The sequence below is a fragment of the Mytilus galloprovincialis genome, chromosome 8 (assembly GCF_965363235.1).
Source record: "Mytilus galloprovincialis chromosome 8, xbMytGall1.hap1.1, whole genome shotgun sequence".
Taxonomy (NCBI): domain Eukaryota; kingdom Metazoa; phylum Mollusca; class Bivalvia; order Mytilida; family Mytilidae; genus Mytilus; species Mytilus galloprovincialis.
The window spans coordinates 19,362,026-19,388,581 of record NC_134845.1 but is presented as its reverse complement, the minus strand read 5'-3'; the positions used below and the strand labels follow the sequence as shown (position 1 = coordinate 19,388,581).

Below are 26,556 nucleotides of genomic sequence, written 5' to 3'. Positions count from 1 at the left end.
GACCTCAAAATTTGCAGTCAGCAGGGCATACATGTACTAAACGTTTATAAAAAAACTTGGTGCAGATATCTCTCAAAGCTTTTCCTAGAGAAAAGAAATGACAATGCTGTAAAAATAGCTTGCTAGGTCCGTAAATCTCAGTAAAAACCTACAATAAAATGTCCGCTCCGAGTTTGAAATACTAATCTGTGTTACAAACAGGTGCTGAAAAATGTACATTATCAGAAAATAATCAATAAATGTGTTTTGAAGTTACACCGGATCAATTAAATCCAAAACATGCACTACTTGTGAACTGTCATCAAAATGTCAATTTCCTACAATGACAAAAGAAATTACATTGTGTACATTCCATCTCTATAGATGTTGTCTGTTTAACGTCCCCACCTAAAAAGAAATAAAAAGACTATCTTTTCGTTATTATAAACCCGTGTCACGTGATGTGGCGCGCGCGCTGTACCTAAAATAAAAGAAAAACTTTCCAAACTAAACATGAAACTTCTCCGGTAACAATAATATAGACCCCATACAGAAACAAACAAACAAACAAACAAACAAACACCCCCCCCCCCCCCCCCACCCCCAATTCAATTAATTTTACAGGGGGAAAGACCCCCTACAATTGCTTTTTTAAAGCAATTGATTTATATTGTAAAAAACCTTTTTAACCATTCTGTTCCGTTAATAATAAAAAAAAAAATCTCCCCGAGACCCCCTTTTGCCCCCCCCCCCTTTTTTTTTAACCCTCCAATTACAACTGAATGTAGGTTGTGTGCTATCTATCCTATCAACGTAAAACGAACGACAACTCCAGTTTTTTCCATATTATTAGGTCTTTCCACTTTTCTGTGGAAAGACCTATTGTTTTTCTTCTGATTATTTTTTTTTTTTTCTTCCGCCTAATTTTGTTCTTGCGATAAACATTTGTTTCGCAATATGTCGCTTAGATATTTTGTATATGATATCGAACAGTTTATGCCCTTTTGAAATTTACCCTGCGTAAACGAATACTTTTCTTTGTAGGAGTTATCTCCCCAAACACTGTTTTCCTTGTTACGGCATCTCCTTCGCAACCGTTAAAGATTATGACAAATTTATTTTACAAAATTGTTCGTTACATCCTCAGTAATTTTTGGCGTATATGGATCGAAGCGATTCGAAGAAATTTTATAGGAGTTATCTATCTTTTCGGAATAAATTTGTCGGTATGTTTTTTTAACTCATAAACCGTTAACCGTATAACCCTGGAATGTTTTTATTTGAGTCCCCTGATTCCTAACTTAGAAAATTAGGTCAAGGTCAAAGGTCAAGGTCATATTTTAGATTTTCATATGTCTTTGATTTCCCTATAACTCTTGAACGGTTATAGATACAAAACAATTAAGCAGTGAAAAATGCTTGGTACTTCAAGGGGCAACTTTTTTTACATTATGACTATATTGATTTTACCATCATGTAAGGGACATAACTCCCATCGATGGTTTTTAAAAGGCCATTTTTAGGCAAAACTCTTAAACAAAAGGTCCTTGACCCATAGGGTCTTTTGCAATGACCTTGTGGAGCAATGACCTTGACGAAGGTTACAAGGTCAAAGGTCAAGGTCATCAAATTATGTGGTTTTGGCACTATTTAAACAGTTTTATGTGTGTTTGAATTTCAACCAACCAACCAACATACCAACCAACCAACCAACCAACCAACCAATCAATCAATCAATCAATCAATCAATCATGATCATGATCAATCAACCAATAATGATCATGATCAATCAATCAATCATGTTTCCGTCTCATGTGTTTCTTATAGGGTTCAACCAACCAACCAACCAACCAATCAACCAATCAATCAATCAATCAATCAATCATGATCATGATCGACCAATCATGTTTCCGTCCTATGTGTTTAATATAGGGTCCAAGATCTTCTTTGTGTCTTTTTCCGTGTTTCAATTGACCCTATCCAATGTGTTTAACCAACCAACCAACCAACCAACCAACCAACCAACCAACCAACTAATCAATCAATCAATCAATCAATCAATCAATCAATCAATCAATCAATCATGATCATGATCAATCAATCATGTTTCCGTCTCATGTGTTTAATATAGGGTCCAAGATCTTCTTTGTTTCTTTTTCCGTGTTTCAATTGACCCTATCCAACGTGTTTAACCAACCAACCAACCAACCAACTAATCAATTAATCAATCAATCAACTAATCAATCAATCATGATCATGATCAATCAATCATGTTTCCGTCTCATGTGTTTAATATAGGGTCCAAGATCTTCTTTGTTTCTTTTTCCGTGTTTCAGTTGACCCTATCCAACGTGTTTAACCAACCAACCAATCAACCAACCAACCAACTAACTAATCAACTTATCAATCAATCAATCAATCAATCAATCAATCAATCAATCAATCAATCAATCTGTATGACTGTTTAATCATGACAGTTTATTGAAGGAACAAACTCTCAATTATTCAAGAAAAATTGAAATTTAATATTGTTCTTACGTCACTTCTGAAAAAAAATCCACATGTTCTCTGAAACTACAAGTACAATCGACCTCAAAATTTGCAGTCAGCAGGGCATACATGTACTAAACGTTTATAAAAAAACTTGGTGCAGATATCTCTCAAAGCTTTTCCTAGAGAAAAGAAATGACAATGCTGTAAAAATAGCTTGCTAGGTCCGTAAATCTCAGTAAAAACCTACAATAAAATGTCCGCTCCGAGTTTGAAATACTAATCTGTGTTACAAACAGGTGCTGAAAAATGTACATTATCAGAAAATAATCAATAAATGTGTTTTGAAGTTACACCGGATCAATTAAATCCAAAACATGCACTACTTGTGAACTGTCATCAAAATGTCAATTTCCTACAATGACAAAAGAAATTACATTGTGTACATTCCATCTCTATAGATGTTGTCTGTTTAACGTCCCCACCTAAAAAGAAATAAAAAGACTATCTTTTCGTTATTATAAACCCGTGTCACGTGATGTGGCGCGCGCGCTGTACCTAAAATAAAAGAAAAACTTTCCAAACTAAACATGAAACTTCTCCGGTAACAATAATATAGACCCCATACAGAAACAAACAAACAAACAAACAAACAAACACCCCCCCCCCCCCCCCACCCCCAATTCAATTAATTTTACAGGGGGAAAGACCCCCTACAATTGCTTTTTTAAAGCAATTGATTTATATTGTAAAAAACCTTTTTAACCATTCTGTTCCGTTAATAATAAAAAAAAAAATCTCCCCGAGACCCCCTTTTGCCCCCCCCCCCCTTTTTTTTTAACCCTCCAATTACAACTGAATGTAGGTTGTGTGCTATCTATCCTATCAACGTAAAACGAACGACAACTCCAGTTTTTTTCCATATTATTAGGTCTTTCCACTTTTCTGTGGAAAGACCTATTGTTTTTCTTCTGATTATTTTTTTTTTTTTCTTCCGCCTAATTTTGTTCTTGCGATAAACATTTGTTTCGCAATATGTCGCTTAGATATTTTGTATATGATATCGAACAGTTTATGCCCTTTTGAAATTTACCCTGCGTAAACGAATACTTTTCTTTGTAGGAGTTATCTCCCCAAACACTGTTTTCCTTGTTACGGCATCTCCTTCGCAACCGTTAAAGATTATGACAAATTTATTTTACAAAATTGTTCGTTACATCCTCAGTAATTTTTGGCGTATATGGATCGAAGCGATTCGAAGAAATTTTATAGGAGTTATCTATCTTTTCGGAATAAATTTGTCGGTATGTTTTTTTAACTCATAAACCGTTAACCGTATAACCCTGGAATGTTTTTATTTGAGTCCCCTGATTCCTAACTTAGAAAATTAGGTCAAGGTCAAAGGTCAAGGTCATATTTTAGATTTTCATATGTCTTTGATTTCCCTATAACTCTTGAACGGTTATAGATACAAAACAATTAAGCAGTGAAAAATGCTTGGTACTTCAAGGGGCAACTTTTTTTACATTATGACTATATTGATTTTACCATCATGTAAGGGACATAACTCCCATCGATGGTTTTTAAAAGGCCATTTTTAGGCAAAACTCTTAAACAAAAGGTCCTTGACCCATAGGGTCTTTTGCAATGACCTTGTGGAGCAATGACCTTGACGAAGGTTACAAGGTCAAAGGTCAAGGTCATCAAATTATGTGGTTTTGGCACTATTTAAACAGTTTTATGTGTGTTTGAATTTCAACCAACCAACCAACATACCAACCAACCAACCAACCAACCAACCAATCAATCAATCAATCAATCAATCAATCATGATCATGATCAATCAACCAATAATGATCATGATCAATCAATCAATCATGTTTCCGTCTCATGTGTTTCTTATAGGGTTCAACCAACCAACCAACCAACCAATCAACCAATCAATCAATCAATCAATCAATCATGATCATGATCGACCAATCATGTTTCCGTCCTATGTGTTTAATATAGGGTCCAAGATCTTCTTTGTGTCTTTTTCCGTGTTTCAATTGACCCTATCCAATGTGTTTAACCAACCAACCAACCAACCAACCAACCAACCAACCAACCAACTAATCAATCAATCAATCAATCAATCAATCAATCAATCAATCAATCAATCATGATCATGATCAATCAATCATGTTTCCGTCTCATGTGTTTAATATAGGGTCCAAGATCTTCTTTGTTTCTTTTTCCGTGTTTCAATTGACCCTATCCAACGTGTTTAACCAACCAACCAACCAACCAACTAATCAATTAATCAATCAATCAACTAATCAATCAATCATGATCATGATCAATCAATCATGTTTCCGTCTCATGTGTTTAATATAGGGTCCAAGATCTTCTTTGTTTCTTTTTCCGTGTTTCAGTTGACCCTATCCAACGTGTTTAACCAACCAACCAATCAACCAACCAACCAACTAACTAATCAACTTATCAATCAATCAATCAATCAATCAATCAATCAATCAATCAATCAATCAATCTGTATGACTGTTTAATCATGACAGTTTATTGAAGGAACAAACTCTCAATTATTCAAGAAAAATTGAAATTTAATATTGTTCTTACGTCACTTCTGAAAAAAAATCCACATGTTCTCTGAAACTACAAGTACAATCGACCTCAAAATTTGCAGTCAGCAGGGCATACATGTACTAAACGTTTATAAAAAAACTTGGTGCAGATATCTCTCAAAGCTTTTCCTAGAGAAAAGAAATGACAATGCTGTAAAAATAGCTTGCTAGGTCCGTAAATCTCAGTAAAAACCTACAATAAAATGTCCGCTCCGAGTTTGAAATACTAATCTGTGTTACAAACAGGTGCTGAAAAATGTACATTATCAGAAAATAATCAATAAATGTGTTTTGAAGTTACACCGGATCAATTAAATCCAAAACATGCACTACTTGTGAACTGTCATCAAAATGTCAATTTCCTACAATGACAAAAGAAATTACATTGTGTACATTCCATCTCTATAGATGTTGTCTGTTTAACGTCCCCACCTAAAAAGAAATAAAAAGACTATCTTTTCGTTATTATAAACCCGTGTCACGTGATGTGGCGCGCGCGCTGTACCTAAAATAAAAGAAAAACTTTCCAAACTAAACATGAAACTTCTCCGGTAACAATAATATAGACCCCATACAGAAACAAACAAACAAACAAACAAACAAACACCCCCCCCCCCCCCCCACCCCCAATTCAATTAATTTTACAGGGGGAAAGACCCCCTACAATTGCTTTTTTAAAGCAATTGATTTATATTGTAAAAAACCTTTTTAACCATTCTGTTCCGTTAATAATAAAAAAAAAAATCTCCCCGAGACCCCCTTTTGCCCCCCCCCCCTTTTTTTTTAACCCTCCAATTACAACTGAATGTAGGTTGTGTGCTATCTATCCTATCAACGTAAAACGAACGACAACTCCAGTTTTTTCCATATTATTAGGTCTTTCCACTTTTCTGTGGAAAGACCTATTGTTTTTCTTCTGATTATTTTTTTTTTTTTCTTCCGCCTAATTTTGTTCTTGCGATAAACATTTGTTTCGCAATATGTCGCTTAGATATTTTGTATATGATATCGAACAGTTTATGCCCTTTTGAAATTTACCCTGCGTAAACGAATACTTTTCTTTGTAGGAGTTATCTCCCCAAACACTGTTTTCCTTGTTACGGCATCTCCTTCGCAACCGTTAAAGATTATGACAAATTTATTTTACAAAATTGTTCGTTACATCCTCAGTAATTTTTGGCGTATATGGATCGAAGCGATTCGAAGAAATTTTATAGGAGTTATCTATCTTTTCGGAATAAATTTGTCGGTATGTTTTTTTAACTCATAAACCGTTAACCGTATAACCCTGGAATGTTTTTATTTGAGTCCCCTGATTCCTAACTTAGAAAATTAGGTCAAGGTCAAAGGTCAAGGTCATATTTTAGATTTTCATATGTCTTTGATTTCCCTATAACTCTTGAACGGTTATAGATACAAAACAATTAAGCAGTGAAAAATGCTTGGTACTTCAAGGGGCAACTTTTTTTACATTATGACTATATTGATTTTACCATCATGTAAGGGACATAACTCCCATCGATGGTTTTTAAAAGGCCATTTTTAGGCAAAACTCTTAAACAAAAGGTCCTTGACCCATAGGGTCTTTTGCAATGACCTTGTGGAGCAATGACCTTGACGAAGGTTACAAGGTCAAAGGTCAAGGTCATCAAATTATGTGGTTTTGGCACTATTTAAACAGTTTTATGTGTGTTTGAATTTCAACCAACCAACCAACATACCAACCAACCAACCAACCAACCAACCAATCAATCAATCAATCAATCAATCAATCATGATCATGATCAATCAACCAATAATGATCATGATCAATCAATCAATCATGTTTCCGTCTCATGTGTTTCTTATAGGGTTCAACCAACCAACCAACCAACCAATCAACCAATCAATCAATCAATCAATCAATCATGATCATGATCGACCAATCATGTTTCCGTCCTATGTGTTTAATATAGGGTCCAAGATCTTCTTTGTGTCTTTTTCCGTGTTTCAATTGACCCTATCCAATGTGTTTAACCAACCAACCAACCAACCAACCAACCAACCAACCAACCAACTAATCAATCAATCAATCAATCAATCAATCAATCAATCAATCAATCAATCATGATCATGATCAATCAATCATGTTTCCGTCTCATGTGTTTAATATAGGGTCCAAGATCTTCTTTGTTTCTTTTTCCGTGTTTCAATTGACCCTATCCAACGTGTTTAACCAACCAACCAACCAACCAACTAATCAATTAATCAATCAATCAACTAATCAATCAATCATGATCATGATCAATCAATCATGTTTCCGTCTCATGTGTTTAATATAGGGTCCAAGATCTTCTTTGTTTCTTTTTCCGTGTTTCAGTTGACCCTATCCAACGTGTTTAACCAACCAACCAATCAACCAACCAACCAACTAACTAATCAACTTATCAATCAATCAATCAATCAATCAATCAATCAATCAATCAATCAATCAATCTGTATGACTGTTTAATCATGACAGTTTATTGAAGGAACAAACTCTCAATTATTCAAGAAAAATTGAAATTTAATATTGTTCTTACGTCACTTCTGAAAAAAAATCCACATGTTCTCTGAAACTACAAGTACAATCGACCTCAAAATTTGCAGTCAGCAGGGCATACATGTACTAAACGTTTATAAAAAAACTTGGTGCAGATATCTCTCAAAGCTTTTCCTAGAGAAAAGAAATGACAATGCTGTAAAAATAGCTTGCTAGGTCCGTAAATCTCAGTAAAAACCTACAATAAAATGTCCGCTCCGAGTTTGAAATACTAATCTGTGTTACAAACAGGTGCTGAAAAATGTACATTATCAGAAAATAATCAATAAATGTGTTTTGAAGTTACACCGGATCAATTAAATCCAAAACATGCACTACTTGTGAACTGTCATCAAAATGTCAATTTCCTACAATGACAAAAGAAATTACATTGTGTACATTCCATCTCTATAGATGTTGTCTGTTTAACGTCCCCACCTAAAAAGAAATAAAAAGACTATCTTTTCGTTATTATAAACCCGTGTCACGTGATGTGGCGCGCGCGCTGTACCTAAAATAAAAGAAAAACTTTCCAAACTAAACATGAAACTTCTCCGGTAACAATAATATAGACCCCATACAGAAACAAACAAACAAACAAACAAACAAACACCCCCCCCCCCCCCCACCCCCAATTCAATTAATTTTACAGGGGGAAAGACCCCCTACAATTGCTTTTTTAAAGCAATTGATTTATATTTGCATCTGCATTTGTTGCCTTTAAATTACTAGTAAATGAACATGAGGGGGAAAAACAATAAGAAAATGTAGAATTTTTAAAAACTCTAAAACTTTTTAAAAGAGTTGCTCGAAGCTCGAGAACCTACAACAAGATAAATTTCTATTCAAACCTGAATCTCAAAAACGCTTAAATACTGGACCTTAACATATAATTTCCATGTAATTGCTCCGATCAAATAAGAATTCTAATGCAATTTGTATGTAACAATTTTTTTCATTGGCTAAAAGTTGCCGTCAAATTCACAGTTGACCAGGCGTAACTAAGGAGGGATTTACAATTGACGGTGGCAACTCTTCAACTACAGTACTGTTATTCCTTAAATTTGATTTCTTGCTAAGTAGAAATTAAATGGTAAAATAGGTATCAGACGTTTATAAGATGATAATACCTTTGTTTACAGGATGATAAATGGACAGATTTAACCTATTATTACGATGGAAATCATTTTGGTGGAAGTTGTAATGGTAGACCGTTCAGACAAAGAACTGGAGGTAGGTGTCTATCTACATATTATTGGAATTATCTAACAAGAAATACATTTCTTCATTTTCCTTTGTCTATGAATATGCAATAAACAGATACAGGTGAGACAAACATACATTTGTGTATAATAATAATAATAAAAAAATGTTTACAAAATCTTGATTTACGTTGTACAGAAGTTTCAATCCTTGGCAGAATTTCGTAAAGTCACAATTTCTAATTATACGAAAACTTTTAACAATCGTCTTCTGCACAAATGATTGCCAGTTATACAGAAACGGGAAAATAACACTTTTCAGATAAACAGAAATACAGTTTCAACATGTAATGGACCATTCTGTGGATAATTTACGAAAAGGAATTCTTTATCAGCACTAACTTTTGAAAAATCTCCCTTTTGAATGTCTTTAAAAACACCTCACTGACCTGGTGTTGTCAGTTTCGGTGTGAAATATTACTTTCGTTTTGGATGTACAGTAACCTCATTATAAAGTATCTAGAACTTGTACCTTGAACTTCATATGCACTGCATCATATTGATAGTAAACGTATCCTATACAATTGTATAATGACAATAACGTCTTTTCTTGTGTGTTTATAGATTTTTAAATGTAATAACTAAAAATAATCCATTGTTTTATTTATAAAGGTAATTTAGAAATCCGTGATAACCCAATGACCATAGGTTTGTGTACTGGACAAAATGGTTTCCATGGAGAAATAGACGAGGTAAATATAAATCATTTACCACCAAAAACAAACTGCTTCTATTTTAAAAGAATTGTTTTTCCTCTCAGAAAATTAGAGATAAATAATTGTTCATTTCGATATATAGTAAAATATTAACATTCTTAAGTTGTATTTAATATTAATAAAAAAAAAATCTTCAAATTACCAATGTATAGTAGTCTACATTAACATTAAATGCACCTCCAATACTGAATTGAGAATGGAAATGGGGAATGTGTCAGAGAGGCAACAACCCGACCAAAATGAAGAAAACAGCCCAATGCTACCAATGGTTCTCCAACGCCCCTTAACAATTAATACACTGTGGCAGCAAACTAGGTGCCACACTAAACTCCATAATATAAAAACGAACCGATTTTTGTTTATATAATAAAAATTTAAAGACCAACACAGGCTAGAAGTTCCTGACTTAAAAACATACATGTATTGTAAATTCTTTACCCTTCCCCTATATCTCTAAGTCAATGTAGAATATAAAAAAAACACAGTAGCACGCATGGTGAAACAAAGGTTTTTTTAGTTTATAACTATACCGAATTGAAAAAAAAAACCCTTTTGTATCGTAACTCTTCGTTTTATTGTGAGCTTACTTCGAAACTACAAATGAACAGCGCTGATTGTTTTTAAATGATAGATATTAATATATTGATTCAAGTACCAATAAAAGATACTGAGGCAAACATAAAAATGTCCAAAACATAATAAAAACTATCTAGAGTACATATTTACCGTCACCTATACAGAAAATTTCTGGCTACAAAACTTTATAGAAATTTAACTAAATGGTGCCCTAACATTTTTAGTTGTATTGAAATCACGATCAATAACTTATATGTGTTGTCATTTCTTGTTTCAGTTGGAGATTTATACAGCCTGCATACCAAAGGACATGGCATAAAGTTAAGAAAGGACCAATGTTTCTGCTTTATTTTATTTCTTTACTTTTTCTTTATCTTTTTATAATTTGTAAATAAAACACCCTAAAAAATCACAAAAAGAAATGTAGTTTCAAAAATATATTACTGTTAAAAGTAAGATCAATAATAAAAAAATAATAAAAGCTACAAAATAAAACTTGTGTTGAGTACAATTTAATTTCTTCATTAAAACGACAACTCTATAAGTATATGTTTATATAAGTGTATAAGTATGTGTGTATACATTACATATAGCAAAAACAAACAGAACTGAACCATAAGTTGTTGTCGATAATATATTGCACTGTCTAAATTGCACTGATGCAAACAAAACCTCGAAATGATGACGTACAAGTTACAAAACATGCTTCAAACAGTTTTCTAGTTTGATAAACAATGAAAGGTTTACTGCATGCATATTGGTTAATAGTATATGCATCTTAAAATATTTAAGCAATATTAAACAAATTGAATATGGATCACTATGCATGCAATAACCCTATATTATTAAATTTACCAAAAAGTGTGTGTTAAAATAAATATCAGCTACCAAGACCATAACTAGAGAAAAGAGAGACAATACTACGATGAAAAGATGAGAAATTTTGACTAAATATACAGCAAAAAAAATGACGTTTTTTTCTACATTCATAAACATTTGATAAATTTCTAAGCAAAAAAATTCATAAATTCATAGAATACTTATTTAAAAGAGAAATTATAAATAATTTAACAAAAACACCTTGTGTTTATCTTTTAAAACAAAAAAGTTATGCATACCTGTCGGAAGGAAAAATAAGTTCACAAATCCGAATTTCGAGCAAATATCTGAAATATCGACCTCATTTTACTCAAAAAGTAGCACATGAAGGTATATTTGTTTATACATATTTGATTTAAGCAGGAAAAAAATAGCCTATATGCAAATTTTCATCAAAATTACAATATGGGATCAAAACTGTATCGTATGCCCTTATGATCCGACTCCTGCATGCTGCGTTCCTAGTGAAGAAGCAGCACATATACATTCTAAAGTCTCGGGAATTTAATAACTGTCGGCTGTTTATCCTGTCGAATACTTTGTATACACTCGGTTTATCATGTTTTGCACAAGAATGTGAGTCGTGTGATCCAATTAAAAAATATATATATTGTCAACATTTAAGAGTTATGATTCTCTACATAACAATCATCCACACAAAAGCACGCGCTTGCCTGTGTATTTATATCTAGTATATGCATGTTCTTATTAGGCCCTGCAAATTCTCTGGAGAACATTTCGGTGGTTAATATCGGGAAGATCCGGGCTTCCGTTGAATGATTCTGCTCATAACAATTATCCAAATAAAGGTAGATGGCATCTATTCTAAAATATACACGAAATGTTGAAGCATTATAACTAGTCCATGGGTTGTAAATTGCTTCTTTATAACTTTTTGTAACTTGAATAGACGTGTTACTAGTCTATGTTATACAGTAAATCAAATAGATTTTGAGTCCAATTGGTGAATATGAATTTTGCAACTATTTTTTCGTTTGTTTGATATTTCAATTGGTTTGTCTACCAAATTAAAACGTAAATATAAAAAAGGAGATGTGGTATAATTACCAATGAGACAACTCTCCACATGAGACCAAATGGCACATACATTAACAACTATATGTCACCGTACGGCTTTCAACCATGAGCAAAGTCCATATTAATAAGCTACAAAAGGCTCTGAAATGTCAAATGTAAACAATTCAAGCGAGAAAGTATTCTTAAAAGCCTTCAGATGGTCAGGTCATCTTTTATAAATGTTTCGGGTACAAACGACCTTTAAATCTTCATTGAGACATTGTTTGCCTAATGTTTTTTATCCTGCAATTGGGTGTTCTACTATACAGATACAGCCCTACAGATATCGCTATGCTGTATCTGTATACTATACAGATATCGCTTTTGAGCTCCGCCCACTGTTGGACTGAGTATTGTATGAACCCGCGTGACCTCAGAATGTGTATTGCAATCGCATTCCAACGACGTACCAATTGCGAATTAACGATTTCGTTTCTTTTCCAACATTTCTTTAGAGCAGTAAGACTCACACCAATTTTCTAATAACATGATACACAAATAAACAGCAGTCTTTTCTACGATGACAACTATCGATATCAAAACTTGATTGTGTAACAAAACCAACCATGTCAATTTCAGCATGCATGTTTAGTGAATGTGAGTCTGAAGCGTAGGACAACTCGTACACTCCTGTTTCAAATACACCTAATCGCTATTTATCCTGCAATTGGGTGTCCTACTATACAGATACAGCCCTACAGATATCGCTATGCTGTATCTGTATACTATACAGATATCGCTTTAAAGCTCCGCCCACTGCCGGACTGAGTATTGTTTGAACCTTTGTGACCTCAGAATGTGTATTCCAGTTGCATTCCAATGACGATGACAATTGTCGATTTCAAAACTTAAATGTGTATGATTGTGTTACAAAATCAACCATGTCAATTTCAGCATGCATGTTTAGTGAATGTCAAGTCTGAAGCGTAGGACAACTCGTACACTTCTGTTTCAAATTTGACAATGTTTTGTTATTTGTTTTTACTGTTGAAATTAGTTGTTATATTAAGATAGATAATTATTCACCTTGAGTGATGTATTATTGTTGACCATTCGAGATTCTTTTTTGCAAACCCGTCTTCAGCGTAATGTGTGATTTTGATATTACTACGCGGGCCTCAAGGGATTACAAATCGAAAATAAATGCTAAATATGTTAGTTTTTGTGTCTTTCAAAACACAAACAATATACAGAACATAATATAACTGTTTAACCTTTCGGCGGCATGACCCAAACAGGAAGTTGTGTAAATGACTGTTTTTCCCGGATTGCACTAAATAGCGATAAGGTGTATTGAATAATGTTATTTGTTTTTACTGTTGATTTGTTGTTATGTTAAAATAGATAATTATTCACTTTGAGCGATGTATTATTGTTGACCATTCGAGATTCTTTTTTTTTGCGAACCCGTCTTCAGCTGAATGTGTGATTACTGTACATCGTATTACTACACGGGCCTCAAGGGATTTCACATCAAAAATAAATGCGAAACATGTGTTTTTGTGTCTTTCAAAACACCAATAATATACAGAATTAATTGCAGGATAAAGACAATAACTGTTTAGTGTCTTTAAATATCAGCTGTATGTGTACTCGGCTCGAAACAGGTGTAATAGCTCGCTAAAAGACTAGTGTCAAGCTATCCAGCAATTCTCATCCTGCAATTCTCTTTATGAAAAGCTATCCTGCAATTCGTCATCCTGCAATTGCGTTTGGAAAACTACTTGAGCGACAATTTTGTTTTTCTTTAAAATCATAGTTATTGACATTATTTGTTCGAAAACAAGATTTATATAGAAAATCCAAGATTTTTATATCCCATTAACAAAATTCTAACTATAGTTTGTAGATTTCTAACTCATATTTACGATTTTGTAATTGACATTTACAATAAAAAAATCATGACGATGTATTATCTATTAAGTCCAGGAAGTAATTCGTATTAACGCATGTTTAACCCACATTTGCGATTATCAAAACTCATATCAACGACTAAAAATATAGAATTTTGATGTAAAATAAATTTGTTCATGGTATATCGACAATACAACTTCATAACTCACATTTCCAACCCATTGCCTTGGTTGTTCTGTATGGCTAGGAATTATAGACTTTGCTCTAATAAATAGCTATTGGACAGTACTACAACGAGAGGGCAAATAATTTCTGAGTAGGCATTCCTAAAGGTCGAAAATTTCGTCCGAAACATGGAAATAAAGCAAAATTCGATAAAATACGCATTGGGGGCACCAACTTTCCGACCCATTGTCTCGGTAGTTCTTTATGGCTAGGGTTTATAGACGCTGCCTTAATAAATAGCTATGATATAGTACTACAACGTGAGGGTAAAGAATTTCTGGGGTAAGCATTCTTAAAGGCCGAAAATTTCGTCCGAAACATGGAAATAAAGCCAAATTCGATAAAATACGCATTGAGGGTACCCACTTTCCGACCCATTGTCTCGGTAGTTCTTTATGGCTAGAGTTTATAGACGCTGCCTTAATGAATAGCTATTAGATAATACAATAACGTAAAGGTAAAGAATTTCTGGGGTAAGCATTCCTAACGGTCGATAATTTCGTCCGAAACATAGAAATAAAGCAAAATTCGATAAAATACGCATTGAGGGCACCCACTTTCCGACCCATTGTCGCGGTAGTTCTTTATAGCTAGGGTTTATAGACGCTGCTTTAATGAATAGCTATTAGATAGTACTACAACGTCAGGGTAAAGAATTTCTGGGGTAAGCATTCTTAAAGGCCGAAAATTTCGTCCGAAACATGGAAATAAAGCCAAATTCGATAAAATACGCATTGAGGGTACCCACTTTCCGATCCATTGTCTCGGTAGTTCTTTATGGCTAGGGTTTATAGACGCTGCCTTAATGAATAGCTATTAGATAGTACTACAACGTGAGGGTAAAGAATTTCTAGGGTAAGCATTTTTAAAGGCCGAAAATTTCTTCCGAAACATGGAAATAAAGCCAAATTCGATAAAATACGTATTGAGGGCACCCACTTTCCGACCCATTGTCTCGGTAGTTCTTTATGGCTAGGGTTTATAGACGCTGCCTTAATGAATAGCTATTAGATAGTACTACAACGTGAGGGTAAAGAATTTCTGGGGTAAGCATTCTTAAAGGCCGAAAATTTCTTCCGAAACATGGAAATAAAGCCAAATTCGATAAAATACGTATTGAGAGCACCCACTTTCCGACCCATTGTCTTGGTAGTTCTTTATGGCTAGGGTTTATAGACGCTGCCTTAATGAATAGCTATTAGATAGTACTACAACGTGAGGGTAAAGAATTTCTGGGGTAAACATTCTTAAAGGCCGAAAATCTCTTCCGAAACATGGAAATAAAACCAAATTCGATAAAATACGTATTGAGGGCACCCACTTTCCGACCCATTGTCTCAGTAGTTCTTTATGGCTAGGGTTTATAGACGCTACCTTAATGAATAGCTATAAGATGGTAGTACAATGTGAAGGTAAAGAATTTCTGGAGTAAGCATTCTTAAAGGCCGAAAATTTCGTCCGTAACACGGGAAAATGGTCAAATTTGATAAATACGCATTTGGGTCACCCACTTGTTCAAACCCATTGCCTCGGCTGTTTTTTTATGGCTAGGGTTTATAGACGCTGCCTTAATAAATAGCTATGAGATAGTACTACAAAGTGAGGGTAAAGAATTTCTAGGGTAAGCATTCTTAAAGGCCGAAAATTTCGTCCGAAACATAGAAATAAAGCCAAATTCGATAAAATACGCATTAGGGGCACCCACTTTCCGACACATTGTCTCGGTAGTTCTTTATGGCTAGGGTTTATAGACGCTGCCTTAATGAATAGCTATTAGATAGTACTACAACGTGAGGGTAAAGAATATCTGGGGTAAGCATTCTTAAAGGCCGAAAAGTACGTCCGAAATATAAAAATAAAGCCAAATTCGATAAAATACGAATTGGGGGCACCCACTTTCCGACCCATTGTCTCGGTAGTTCTTTATGGCTAGGGTTTATAGACGCTGCCTTAATGAATAGCTATTAGATAGTATTACAACGTGAGGGTAAAGAATTTCTGGGGTAAGCATTCTTAAAGGCCGAAAATTTCTTCCGAAACATGGAAATAAAGCCAAATTCGATAAAATACGTATTGAGGGCACCCACTCTCCGACCCATTGTCTCGGAAGTTCTTTATGGCTAGGGTTTATAGACGCTGCCTTAATGAATAGCTATTAGATGGAACTACAATATGAAGGTAAAGAATTTCTGGGGTAAGCATTCTTAAAGGCCGAAAATTTCGTCCGTAACACGGGAAAATGGTCAAATTTGATAAATACGCATTGGGGTCACCCACTTGTTCAAACCCATTGCATCGGCTGTTTTCTTATGGCTAGGGTTTATAGACGGTGTCTTAATAAATAGCTATGAGATAGTACTACAAAGTGATGGTAAAGAATTTCTGGGGTAAGCATTCCAAAAGGTCGAAAATTTCGTCCGAAACATGGAAATAAGGCCAAATTCGATAAAATACGCATTGGAGGCACCCACTTTCCAACCTGGCATTATCTCCGAAGTTCTTTATGGCTAGGGTTTATAGACGCTGCCTTAATAAATAGCTATTAGATAGTACTACAACATGATGGTAAAGAATTTCTGGGGTAAGCATTCTTAAAGGCCGAAAATTTCGTCCGAAACATGGAAATAAAGCCAAATTCGATAAAATACGCATTGAGGGTACCCACTTTCCGATCCATTGTCTCGGTAAAGTTCTTTACGGCTAGGGTTTATAGACGCTGCCTTAATGAATAGCTATTAGATAGTACTACAGCATGATGGTAAAGAATTTCTGGGGTAAGCATTCTTAAAGGCCGAAAATTTCGTCCGTAACACGGAAAAATGGTCAAATTTGATAAATACGCATTGGGGTCACCCACTTGTTCAAAACCATTGCCCCGGCTGTTCTGTATGGCTAAGAATTATAGACTCTGCTCTTATAACTAGCTATTGGATAGTGCTACAACGAGAGGGCAAAGAATTTCTGGGGTAAGCATTCCTAAAGGTAGAAAATTTCGTCCGAAACATGGAAATCAAGCCAAATTCGATAAAATACGCATTGGGGGCACTCAATTTCCGACCCATTGACCTCGGTACTTCTTAATGGCTAGGGTTTATAGACGCTGCCTTAATGAATAGCTATTAGATAGTACTACAACGTGAGGGTAAAGAATTTCTGGGGTAAGCATTCCTAAAGGTCGAAAATTTCGTCCGAAACTTGGAAATAAAGCCAAATTCGATAAAATACGCATTGGGGGGAACCGATTTTTCGACCAATTGTCTGGGTAATTCTTTATGGCTAGGGTTTATAGATGCCGCCTTAATGAATAGATATTAGATAGTACTACAACGTGAGGATAAAGAATTTCTGGGGTAAGCATTCTTAAAGGCCGAAAATTTCGTCCGTAACACGGAAAAATGGTCAAATTTGATAAATACGCATTGGGGTCACCCACTTGTTCAAACTCATGGCCTCGGCTGTTCTGTATGGCTAGGAATTTTAGACTCTGCTCTTAAAAATAGCTATTGGATAGTATTACAACGAGAGGGCAAAGAATTTCTGGAGTAAGCATTCCTAAAGGTCGAAAATTTCGTCCGAAACATGGAAATAAAGCCAAATTCGATAAAATACGCATTGGGGGCACTCACTTTCCGATCCATTGTCTCGGTAGTTCTTTATGGCTAGGGTTTATAGACGCTGCCTTAATGAATAGCTATTAGATAGTACTAAAACGTGAGGGTAAAGAATTTCTGGGGTGAGCATTCTAAAGGTCGAAAATTTCGTCCGAAACTTGGAAATAAAGCCAAATTCGATAAAATACGCATTGGGGGCACCCACTTTCCGACCCATTGTCTCAGTAGTTCTTTATGGCTAGGGTTTATAGACGCTGCCTTAATGAATAGCTATAAGATGGTAGTACAATGTGAAGGTAAAGAATTTCTGGGGTAAGCATTCTTAAAGGCCGAAAATGTCGTCCGTAACACGGGAAAATGGTCAAATTTGATAAATACGCATTGGGGTCACCCACTTGTTCAAACCCATTGCCTCGGCTGTTCTGTATGGCTAGGAATTTTAGACTCTGCTCTAATAAATAGCTATAAGATAGTACTACAACGTGAGGGTAAAGAATTTCTGGGGTAAGCATTCCTAAGGGTCGAAAATTTCGTCCGAAACTTGAAAATAAAGCCAAAGTCGATAAAATACGCATTGGGGGCACCCATTTTCCGACCAATTGTCTGGGTAATTCTTTATGGCTAGATTTATAGATGCTGCCTTAATGAATAGCTATTAGATAGTACTACAACGTGAGGGTAAGGAATTTCTGGGGTAAGCATTCTTAAAGGCCGAAAACCGTAACACGGAAAATTTGTCAAATTTGATAAATATGCATTGGGGTCACCCACTTGTTCAAACCCATTGAACCCATCCTACAGAACAGCCGAGGCCATGGGTTTAAACAAGTGGGTGACCCCAATGCGTATTTATCAAATTTGACCATTTTTCCGTGTTACGGACGAAATTTTCGACCTTTAGGAATGCTTACCTCAGAAATTCTTTGGCCTCACGTTGTAGTACTATCTAATAGCTATTCATTAAGGCAGCGTCTATACGTTAACCCTAGCCATAAATAACTACCGAGACAATGGGTCGGAAACTGGATGCCCCCAATGCGTATTTTATCGAATTTGGTTTTATTTCCATGTTTCGGACGAAATTTTCGACCTTTAGGAATGCTTACCCCAGATAGTCTTTGCCCTCTCGTTGTAGTACTATCCAATAGCTATTTATAAGAGCAGAGTCTATAATTCCCAGACATACAGAACAGCCGAGGCCATGGGTTTGAACAAATAGGTGACCCCAATGCGTATTTATCAAATTTGACCATTTTTCCGAGTTACGGACGACATTTTCGGCCTTTAAGAATGCTTACCCCAGAAATTCTTTACCCTCACGTTGTAGTACTATCTAATAGCTATTCATAATGCAGCGTCTATAAACCCTAGCCATAAAGAACTACCGAGACAATGGTTCGGAAAGTGGGTTCCCCCAATGCGTATTTTATCGAATTTGGCTTTATTTCCATGTTTCGGGCGAAATTTTTGCGCTTTAGGAATACTTCCTCAGAAATTCTTTGCCTTCTCGTTGTAGTTCTATCCAATAGCTATTCATTAGAGCAAAGTCTATAATTCCTAGCCATACAAAACAGCCGAGGCAATGGTTTTGAACAAGTGGGTGATCCCAATGCGTATTTATCAAATTTGACCATTTTCCCGTCTTACGGTCGAAATTTTCGGCCTTTAAGAATGCTTACCCCAGAAATTCTTTTACCATCATGTTGTAGTACTATCTAATAGCTATTCATTAAGGCAGCGTCTATAAACGCTAGCCATAAAGCACTGCCGAGACAATGGTTCGAAAAATGGGTGCCCCAAATGCGTATTTTATCGAATTTGGCTTTATTTCCAAGTTTCGGACGAAATTTTCTACCTTTGGGAATGCTTACCCCAGAAATTCTTTACCCTCACGTTGTAGTACTATCCAATAGCTATTTATAAGAGCAGAGTCTATAATTCCCAGACATACAGAACAGCCGAGGCCATGGGTTTGAACAAATAGGTGACCCCAATGCGTATTTATCAAATTTGACCATTTTTCCGAGTTACGGACGACATTTTCGGCCTTTAAGAATGCTTACCCCAGAAATTCTTTACCCTCACGTTGTAGTACTATCTAATAGCTATTCATAATGCAGCGTCTATAAACCCTAGCCATAAAGAACTACCGAGACAATGGTTCGGAAAGTGGGTTCCCCCAATGCGTATTTTATCGAATTTGGCTTTATTTCCATGTTTCGGGCGAAATTTTTGCGCTTTAGGAATACTTCCTCAGAAATTCTTTGCCTTCTCGTTGTAGTTCTATCTAATAGCTATTCATTAGAGCAAAGTCTATAATTCCTAGCCATACAAAACAGCCGAGGCAATGGTTTTGAACAAGTGGGTGATCCCAATGCGTATTTATCAAATTTGACCATTTTCCCGTCTTACGGTCGAAATTTTCGGCCTTTAAGAATGCTTACCCCAGAAATTTTTTTACCATCATGTTGTAGTACTATCTAATAGCTATTCATTAAGGCAGCGTCTATAAATGCTAGCCATAAAGCACTGCCGAGACAATGGTTCGAAAAATGGGTGCCCCAAATGCGTATTTTATCGAATTTGGCTTTATTTCCAAGTTTCGGACGAAATTTTCTACCTTTGGGAATGCTTACCCCAGAAATTCTTTACCCTCACGTTGTAGTACTATCTAATAGCTATTCATTAAGGCAGCATCTATAAACCCTAGCCATAAAGAACTACCGAGACAATGGGTCGGAAAGTGGGTGCCCCCAATGCGTATTTTATCGAATTTGGCTTGATTTCCATGTTTTGGACGAAATTTTCGACCTTTATGAATACTTACCCCAGAAATTCTTTGCCCTCTGGTTGTAGTTCTATCCAATAGTTATTTAGTAGAGCAGAGCCTATAATTCCTAGCCATACAGAACAGCCGGGGCAATGGTTTTGAACAAGTGGGTGACCCCAATGCGTATTTATCAAATTTGACCATTTTTCCGTGTTACAGACGAAATTTTCGGCCTTTAAGAATGCTTACCCCAGAAATTCTTTACCATCATGTTGTAGTACTATCTAATAGCTATTCATTAAGGCAGCGTCTATAAACCCTAGCCATACAGAACTTCTGAGACAATGGATCGGAAAGTGGGTGCCTCAAATGTCTATTTTATCGAATTTGGCCTTATTTCCATGTTTCGGTCGAAATTTTCGACCTTTAGGAATGCTTACCCCAGAAATTCTTTCACCTCACGTTGTAGTACTTTCTAATGGCTATTTATTAAGGCAGCGTCTATAAATCCTAGCCATAAAGAACTACCGAGACAATGGGTCAGAATGTGGGTGCCCCCAATGCGTATTTTATCGAATTTGGCTTTATTTCCATGTTTCGGACGAAATTTTCGACCTTTAGGAATGCTTACCCCAGAAATTCATTACCCTCACGTTGTAGTACTATCTAATAGCTATTCATTAAGGCAGCGTCTATAAACCCTAGCCATAAAGAACTACCGAGACAATGGTTCGGAAAATGGGTTCCCCCAATGCGTATTTTATCGAATTTGGCTTTATTTCCATGTTTCGGGCGAAATTTTTGAGCTTTAGGAATACTTCCTCAGAAATTCTTTGCCCTCTCGTTGTAGTTCTATCCAATAGCTATTCATTAGAGCAAAGTCTATAATTCCTAGCCATACACAACAGCCGGGGCAATGGTTTTGAACAAGTGGGTGACCCCAATGCGTATTTAACAAATTTGACCATTTTTCCGTGTTACAGACGAAATTTTCGGCCTTTAAGAATGCTTACCCCAGAAATTCTTTACCATCATGTTGTAGTACTTTCTAATAGCTATTCATTAAGGCAGCGTCTATAAACCCTAGCCATAAAGAACTTCCGAGACAATGGATCGGAAAGTGGGTGCCTCAAATGATTATTTTATCGAATTTGGCCTTATTTCCATGTTTTGGACGAAATTTTCGACCTTTAGGAATGCTTACCCCAGAAATTCTTTCCCCTCACGTTGTAGTACTTTCTAATAGCTATTTATTAAGGCAGCGTCTATAAACCCTAGCCATAAAGAACTACCGAGACAATGGGTCAGAATGTGGGTGCCCCCAATGCGTATTTTATCGAATTTGGCTTTATTTCCATGTTTTGGACGAAATTTTCGACCTTTAGGAATGCTTACCCCAGAAATTCTTTACCCTCACGTTGTAGTACTATCTAATTTGGCTTTATTTCCATGTTTTGGACGAAATTTTCGACCTTGAGGAATGCTTACCCCAGAAATTCTTTACCCTCACGTTGTAGTACTATCTAATAGCTAGTCTTACGGACGAAATGTCCGGCCTTAAAGAATGCTTACCCCAGAAATTCTTTACCCTCACGTTGTAGTCCTATCCAATAGCTATTTATTAAAGCAGAGTCTATAATCCCTAGCCATACAGAACTACTGAGACAATGGGTCGGAAAGTGGGTGTCCCCAATGCGTATTTTATCGAATTTGGCTTTATTTCCATGTTTCGGACGAGATTTTCGGCCTTTAAGAATGCTTACCCCTGAAATTCTTTACCCTCCGGCTGTAGTACTATTCAATAGCTATTTATTAAAGCAGAGTCTATAATCCCTAGCCATACAGAACAGCCGAGGCAATGGTTTTGAACAAGTGGGTGACCCCAATGCGTATTTTATCAAAATTGACTTTTTTTCGTCTTACGGACGAAATGTCCGGCCTTTGGGAATGCTTACCCCAGAAATTCTTTACTCTCACGTTGTAGTGCTATCTCATAGCTATACGTTAGGGTTCCGTTTATAATCCCTAGCCATAAAGAACTACTGAGACAAAATGGGTCGGAAAGTGGGTGTCCCCAATGTGTATTTTATCGAATTTGGCTTTATTTCCATCTTTCGGACGAGATTTTCGGCCTTTAAGAATGCTTACCCCAGAAATTCTTTACCCTCCCGCTGTAGTACTACCTAATAGCTATTTATTAAAGCAGAGTCTATAATCCCTAGCCATACAGAACTGCCGAGGCAATGGGTTTGAAAGTGGGTGACCCCAATGCGTATTTTATCAAATTTGACTTTTTTTTCGTCTTACGGACGAAATGTCCGGCCTTTAAGAATGCCTACCCCTGAAATTCTTTACCCTCACGTTGTAGTGCTATCCAAAAGCTATACGTGAGGGTTCCATTTATAATCCCTTGCCATAAAGAACTACTGAGAGAATGGGTCGGAAAGTGGGTGTCCCCAATGCGTATTTTATCGAATTTGGCTGTATTTCCATGTTTCGGACGAGATTTTCGGTCTTTAAGAATGCTTACCCCTGAAATTCTTTACCCTCCCGCTGTAGTACTATCCAATAGCTATTTATTAAAGCAGTGTCTATAAAACCTAGCCATACAGAACTGCCGAGACAATGGGTTGGAAAGTGGGTGACCCCAATGCGTATTTTATCAAATTTGACTTTTTTCGTCTTACGAACGAAATGTCCGGCCTTTAAGAACGCTTACCCCAGAAATTCTTTACTCTCACGTTGTAGTGCTATCCAATAGCTATACGTTAGGGTTCGGTTTATAATCCCTAGCCATAAAGAACTACTGAGACAATGGGTCGGAAAGTGGGTGTCCCCAATGCGTATTTATCGAATTTGGCTTTATTTCCATGTTTCGGACGAGATTTTCGGCCTTTAAGAATGCTTACCCCATAAATGCTTGACCCTGTCGTTTTAGTACTATTCAATAGCTATTTATTAGAGCAGTCTCTATAATCCCTAGCCACAGAACTGCCGACACAATGTGTTGGAAATGTGAGTTGTGAAGTTGTATTGTCGGTATACCATGAACATATTTATTTTACATCAAAATTCTATATTTTTAGTCGTTGATATGAGTTTTGAAAATCGCAAATGTGGGTTAAACATGCGTTTATACGAATCACTTCCTGGACTTAACAGATAATACTTTATTTGAATCGTCGTCAGGATTTTTTTTTTATTGTAAATGCTAATTACAAAATCGTAAATATGAGTTAGAAATCTACGAACTAAAGTTAGAATTTTGTTAATGGGATATAAAAATCTTGGATTTTCTATATAAATCTTGTTTTCGAACAAATAATGTCAATAACTATGATTTTAAAGAAAAATAAAATTGTCGCTCAAGTAGTTTTCCAAACGCAATTGCAGGATGACGAATTGCAGGATAGCTTTTCATAAAGAGAATTGCAGGATGAGAATTGCTGGATAGCTTGACACTAGTCGCTAAAAGTTCGCATACACCTTGTTTCCTAGCCTCAAAAAAGAACGATATAAATATTTACCACACTATTGTTGTACAAATGTTAATATTCTTAAATTTAAAAATGTATTCACTACAGTCAATATTGTCTTACTAGAAAAATTGTGTAGATTTATAAACTATATATCAGTGAAAGTCTGTCCTCCTGGTTAAACTACATTTATTTATGTATATTTCACACATGCAAAATATGTTGTATTGTATATATTATCATCTCTGTAACTATGTTATTTAGTTAATGAGAATAAAGATCTATCTATCTATCTACAAATACAGCTGATATTTAAAGACACTAAGTTAGTTATTGTCTATATATCAGACAAGCAAAACGTACTATAATATAGCGAAGTGTTTGCTCACAAATATATTATTTACATATTTTAGTGCAATTTTCTATCCTAGAGGATAAAATATTCAAAAAAAAATCAACATAGGATAAGTATTAAAAGAGAGACAACTGTAATATAATAACTGGAAACAAAATCAAACGCATCTTTTTGTTGTGAACATACATGTTATCCCCGAAGAAAAAGTGGATACTATTTATGATAAGATTTATTCCAGTTAGGATAAAATATCACTGACATCTTATCTCTGTATACTACATGTATTATAACCTGTGGATATTTTTTATGGGATAGTTCTATTTTATTTACATTTTCTGATCCATGATCGATATTTGATTATTTTTGTGTTTAAAATCTCTTTTATTTAATTCAAAACATATTTCAAAACAACACTGTTAATTATTAATGATTATACAAATATAAATATAAACTTTAATACCTTCATTAATTCTTTAGTACAGCTTATTTTCATTGATTATGAAGCTTTGGGCACGTTTTCGTAATGCTCATTTCTCATTTAAAGAGCTGTTTTCGGAGTATTCTTTATTCAGCAGATATTTTTACAAATCATTATACTCCTCTCTATCCATCTTGACACAAATGATTATCTATTATCATTTTACTTTATCCTTTAAAGCATGTCATTTTTTAAAACACTTCATTGATCAAGATGCAGTAGGATAGTATTTACATGACATTGTATCCCATCGAATTTAATTTTACTGAAATATTATCCCAAATGGATATAATTTTGTAGAAACATTATCCCTAGAAATAATAAATTTCTTGGTAATATTATCCAATGGGAAATTATTTTACTACTAACTTTTATCCTTAGGATATTATACGCGTATGGTCGGGGTAATTAATAAGTTTACAGTTAATACATGTCCACCTTGGAAGATATTTTCCAAAATTTCTTAAAAGAATCGTTATGGAAATATCAAGATCTCGTCATCACTGCACGAAGCTGTAATAAGCAAGTTAACTTTTCACTCGAAAGCCAAAAGTGTAACTACAAGGGATCGTGCACAACCAAGACGAGCTAATGCAGAAAAGTTATGGTACGGCGACTAGTATCGTGTGGAATTGAATTTCACCCTACGCACAAATACAAGAATACAAGTAGCGATGAAAACTAGCTATGGTATCAATATTTAATGCTTACTGTAGCCTTGAAATTATAAAGTTTATTGTATCATTGAAACGGTTCTAATGCATATTTGAAAAAAAATACCTATATGGTCCGGCCCGATAATAACCAAACGAGTATATACTCATATGGCCCGACCATACGCGTACGGTCGGACAATACGAGTATACGCATGGTCATGACCATACGCGTATGGTCCAAATACTAATATGGTCCGGAACATCTACATTGATTTTATCCATCGTAGTGGATAAAAAATTTTAGAGTGGGACAATTTTTAAAGGTAAAAAATATCCATTATTGACTTAAATATTTCATCTGTAAGGATAGTTTTTACTTAATATATATTGTCCCTTGGGAACTTATTTTCTAAGGATAATATTTAAGTTTACAGTAGACCATACTTATTGAATTTATTGTTATTTTATTTTCGGTCTGAACATCAAATGTACGAAAGTTGAATAACGCTAACGAGAAATGTTTTTTTTTTTTCTTTCTCTTCGGTGTAGGTTTTGCTCATTGTTAAAGGCTGTACGATGACCTATTATAGTTGATTTTCTGAATGTCTCTTGTGGAGAGTTGTCTCATTGGCAATCGAACCACATCTTAATAATTCTATAATATTCAATCAATCGAACTACTCAAAGTTCGAGTTTTTAGTTGTTTTACTATAAATATTTTGATTTCGGGGCCTTTTATAGCTGCTATATATATATATTTATATATATATATGCGATATGTTTCATTTGTTGATCAAGAACTTTTTATAAAGGGACACTATCTGCCATAAGAGGAAGCCCGCTACAGCCATGACTCAGTGATTCCCTCTTCAATCAGCCGAGGCAAAATTTTCACACAAAAGGAGAAGACACCAGGTCCCCGTCTGTGTTCGCCTATGTATGGGCTTTGTTCATCGCTGAAGGTCGTACAG

The 26,556-nt window shown here is 35.3% G+C and overlaps 1 protein-coding gene across 1 annotated transcript in view; it reads left to right on the top strand.

The window, feature by feature from the left end:
• Positions 1–10,703, top strand: part of LOC143085264 (uncharacterized) — a 79,683-nt gene extending 68,980 nt beyond the window's left edge. The window contains exons 7-9 of the mRNA XM_076261513.1: positions 8,793–8,883; positions 9,525–9,604; positions 10,482–10,703. Of these exons, the coding sequence (XP_076117628.1) occupies positions 8,793–8,883; positions 9,525–9,604; positions 10,482–10,523 (213 nt within the window). The 3' untranslated portion in view covers positions 10,524–10,703. The remainder of the gene's footprint in view (positions 1–8,792; positions 8,884–9,524; positions 9,605–10,481) is intronic.
• Positions 10,704–26,556: the final 15,853 nt, after the last annotated feature.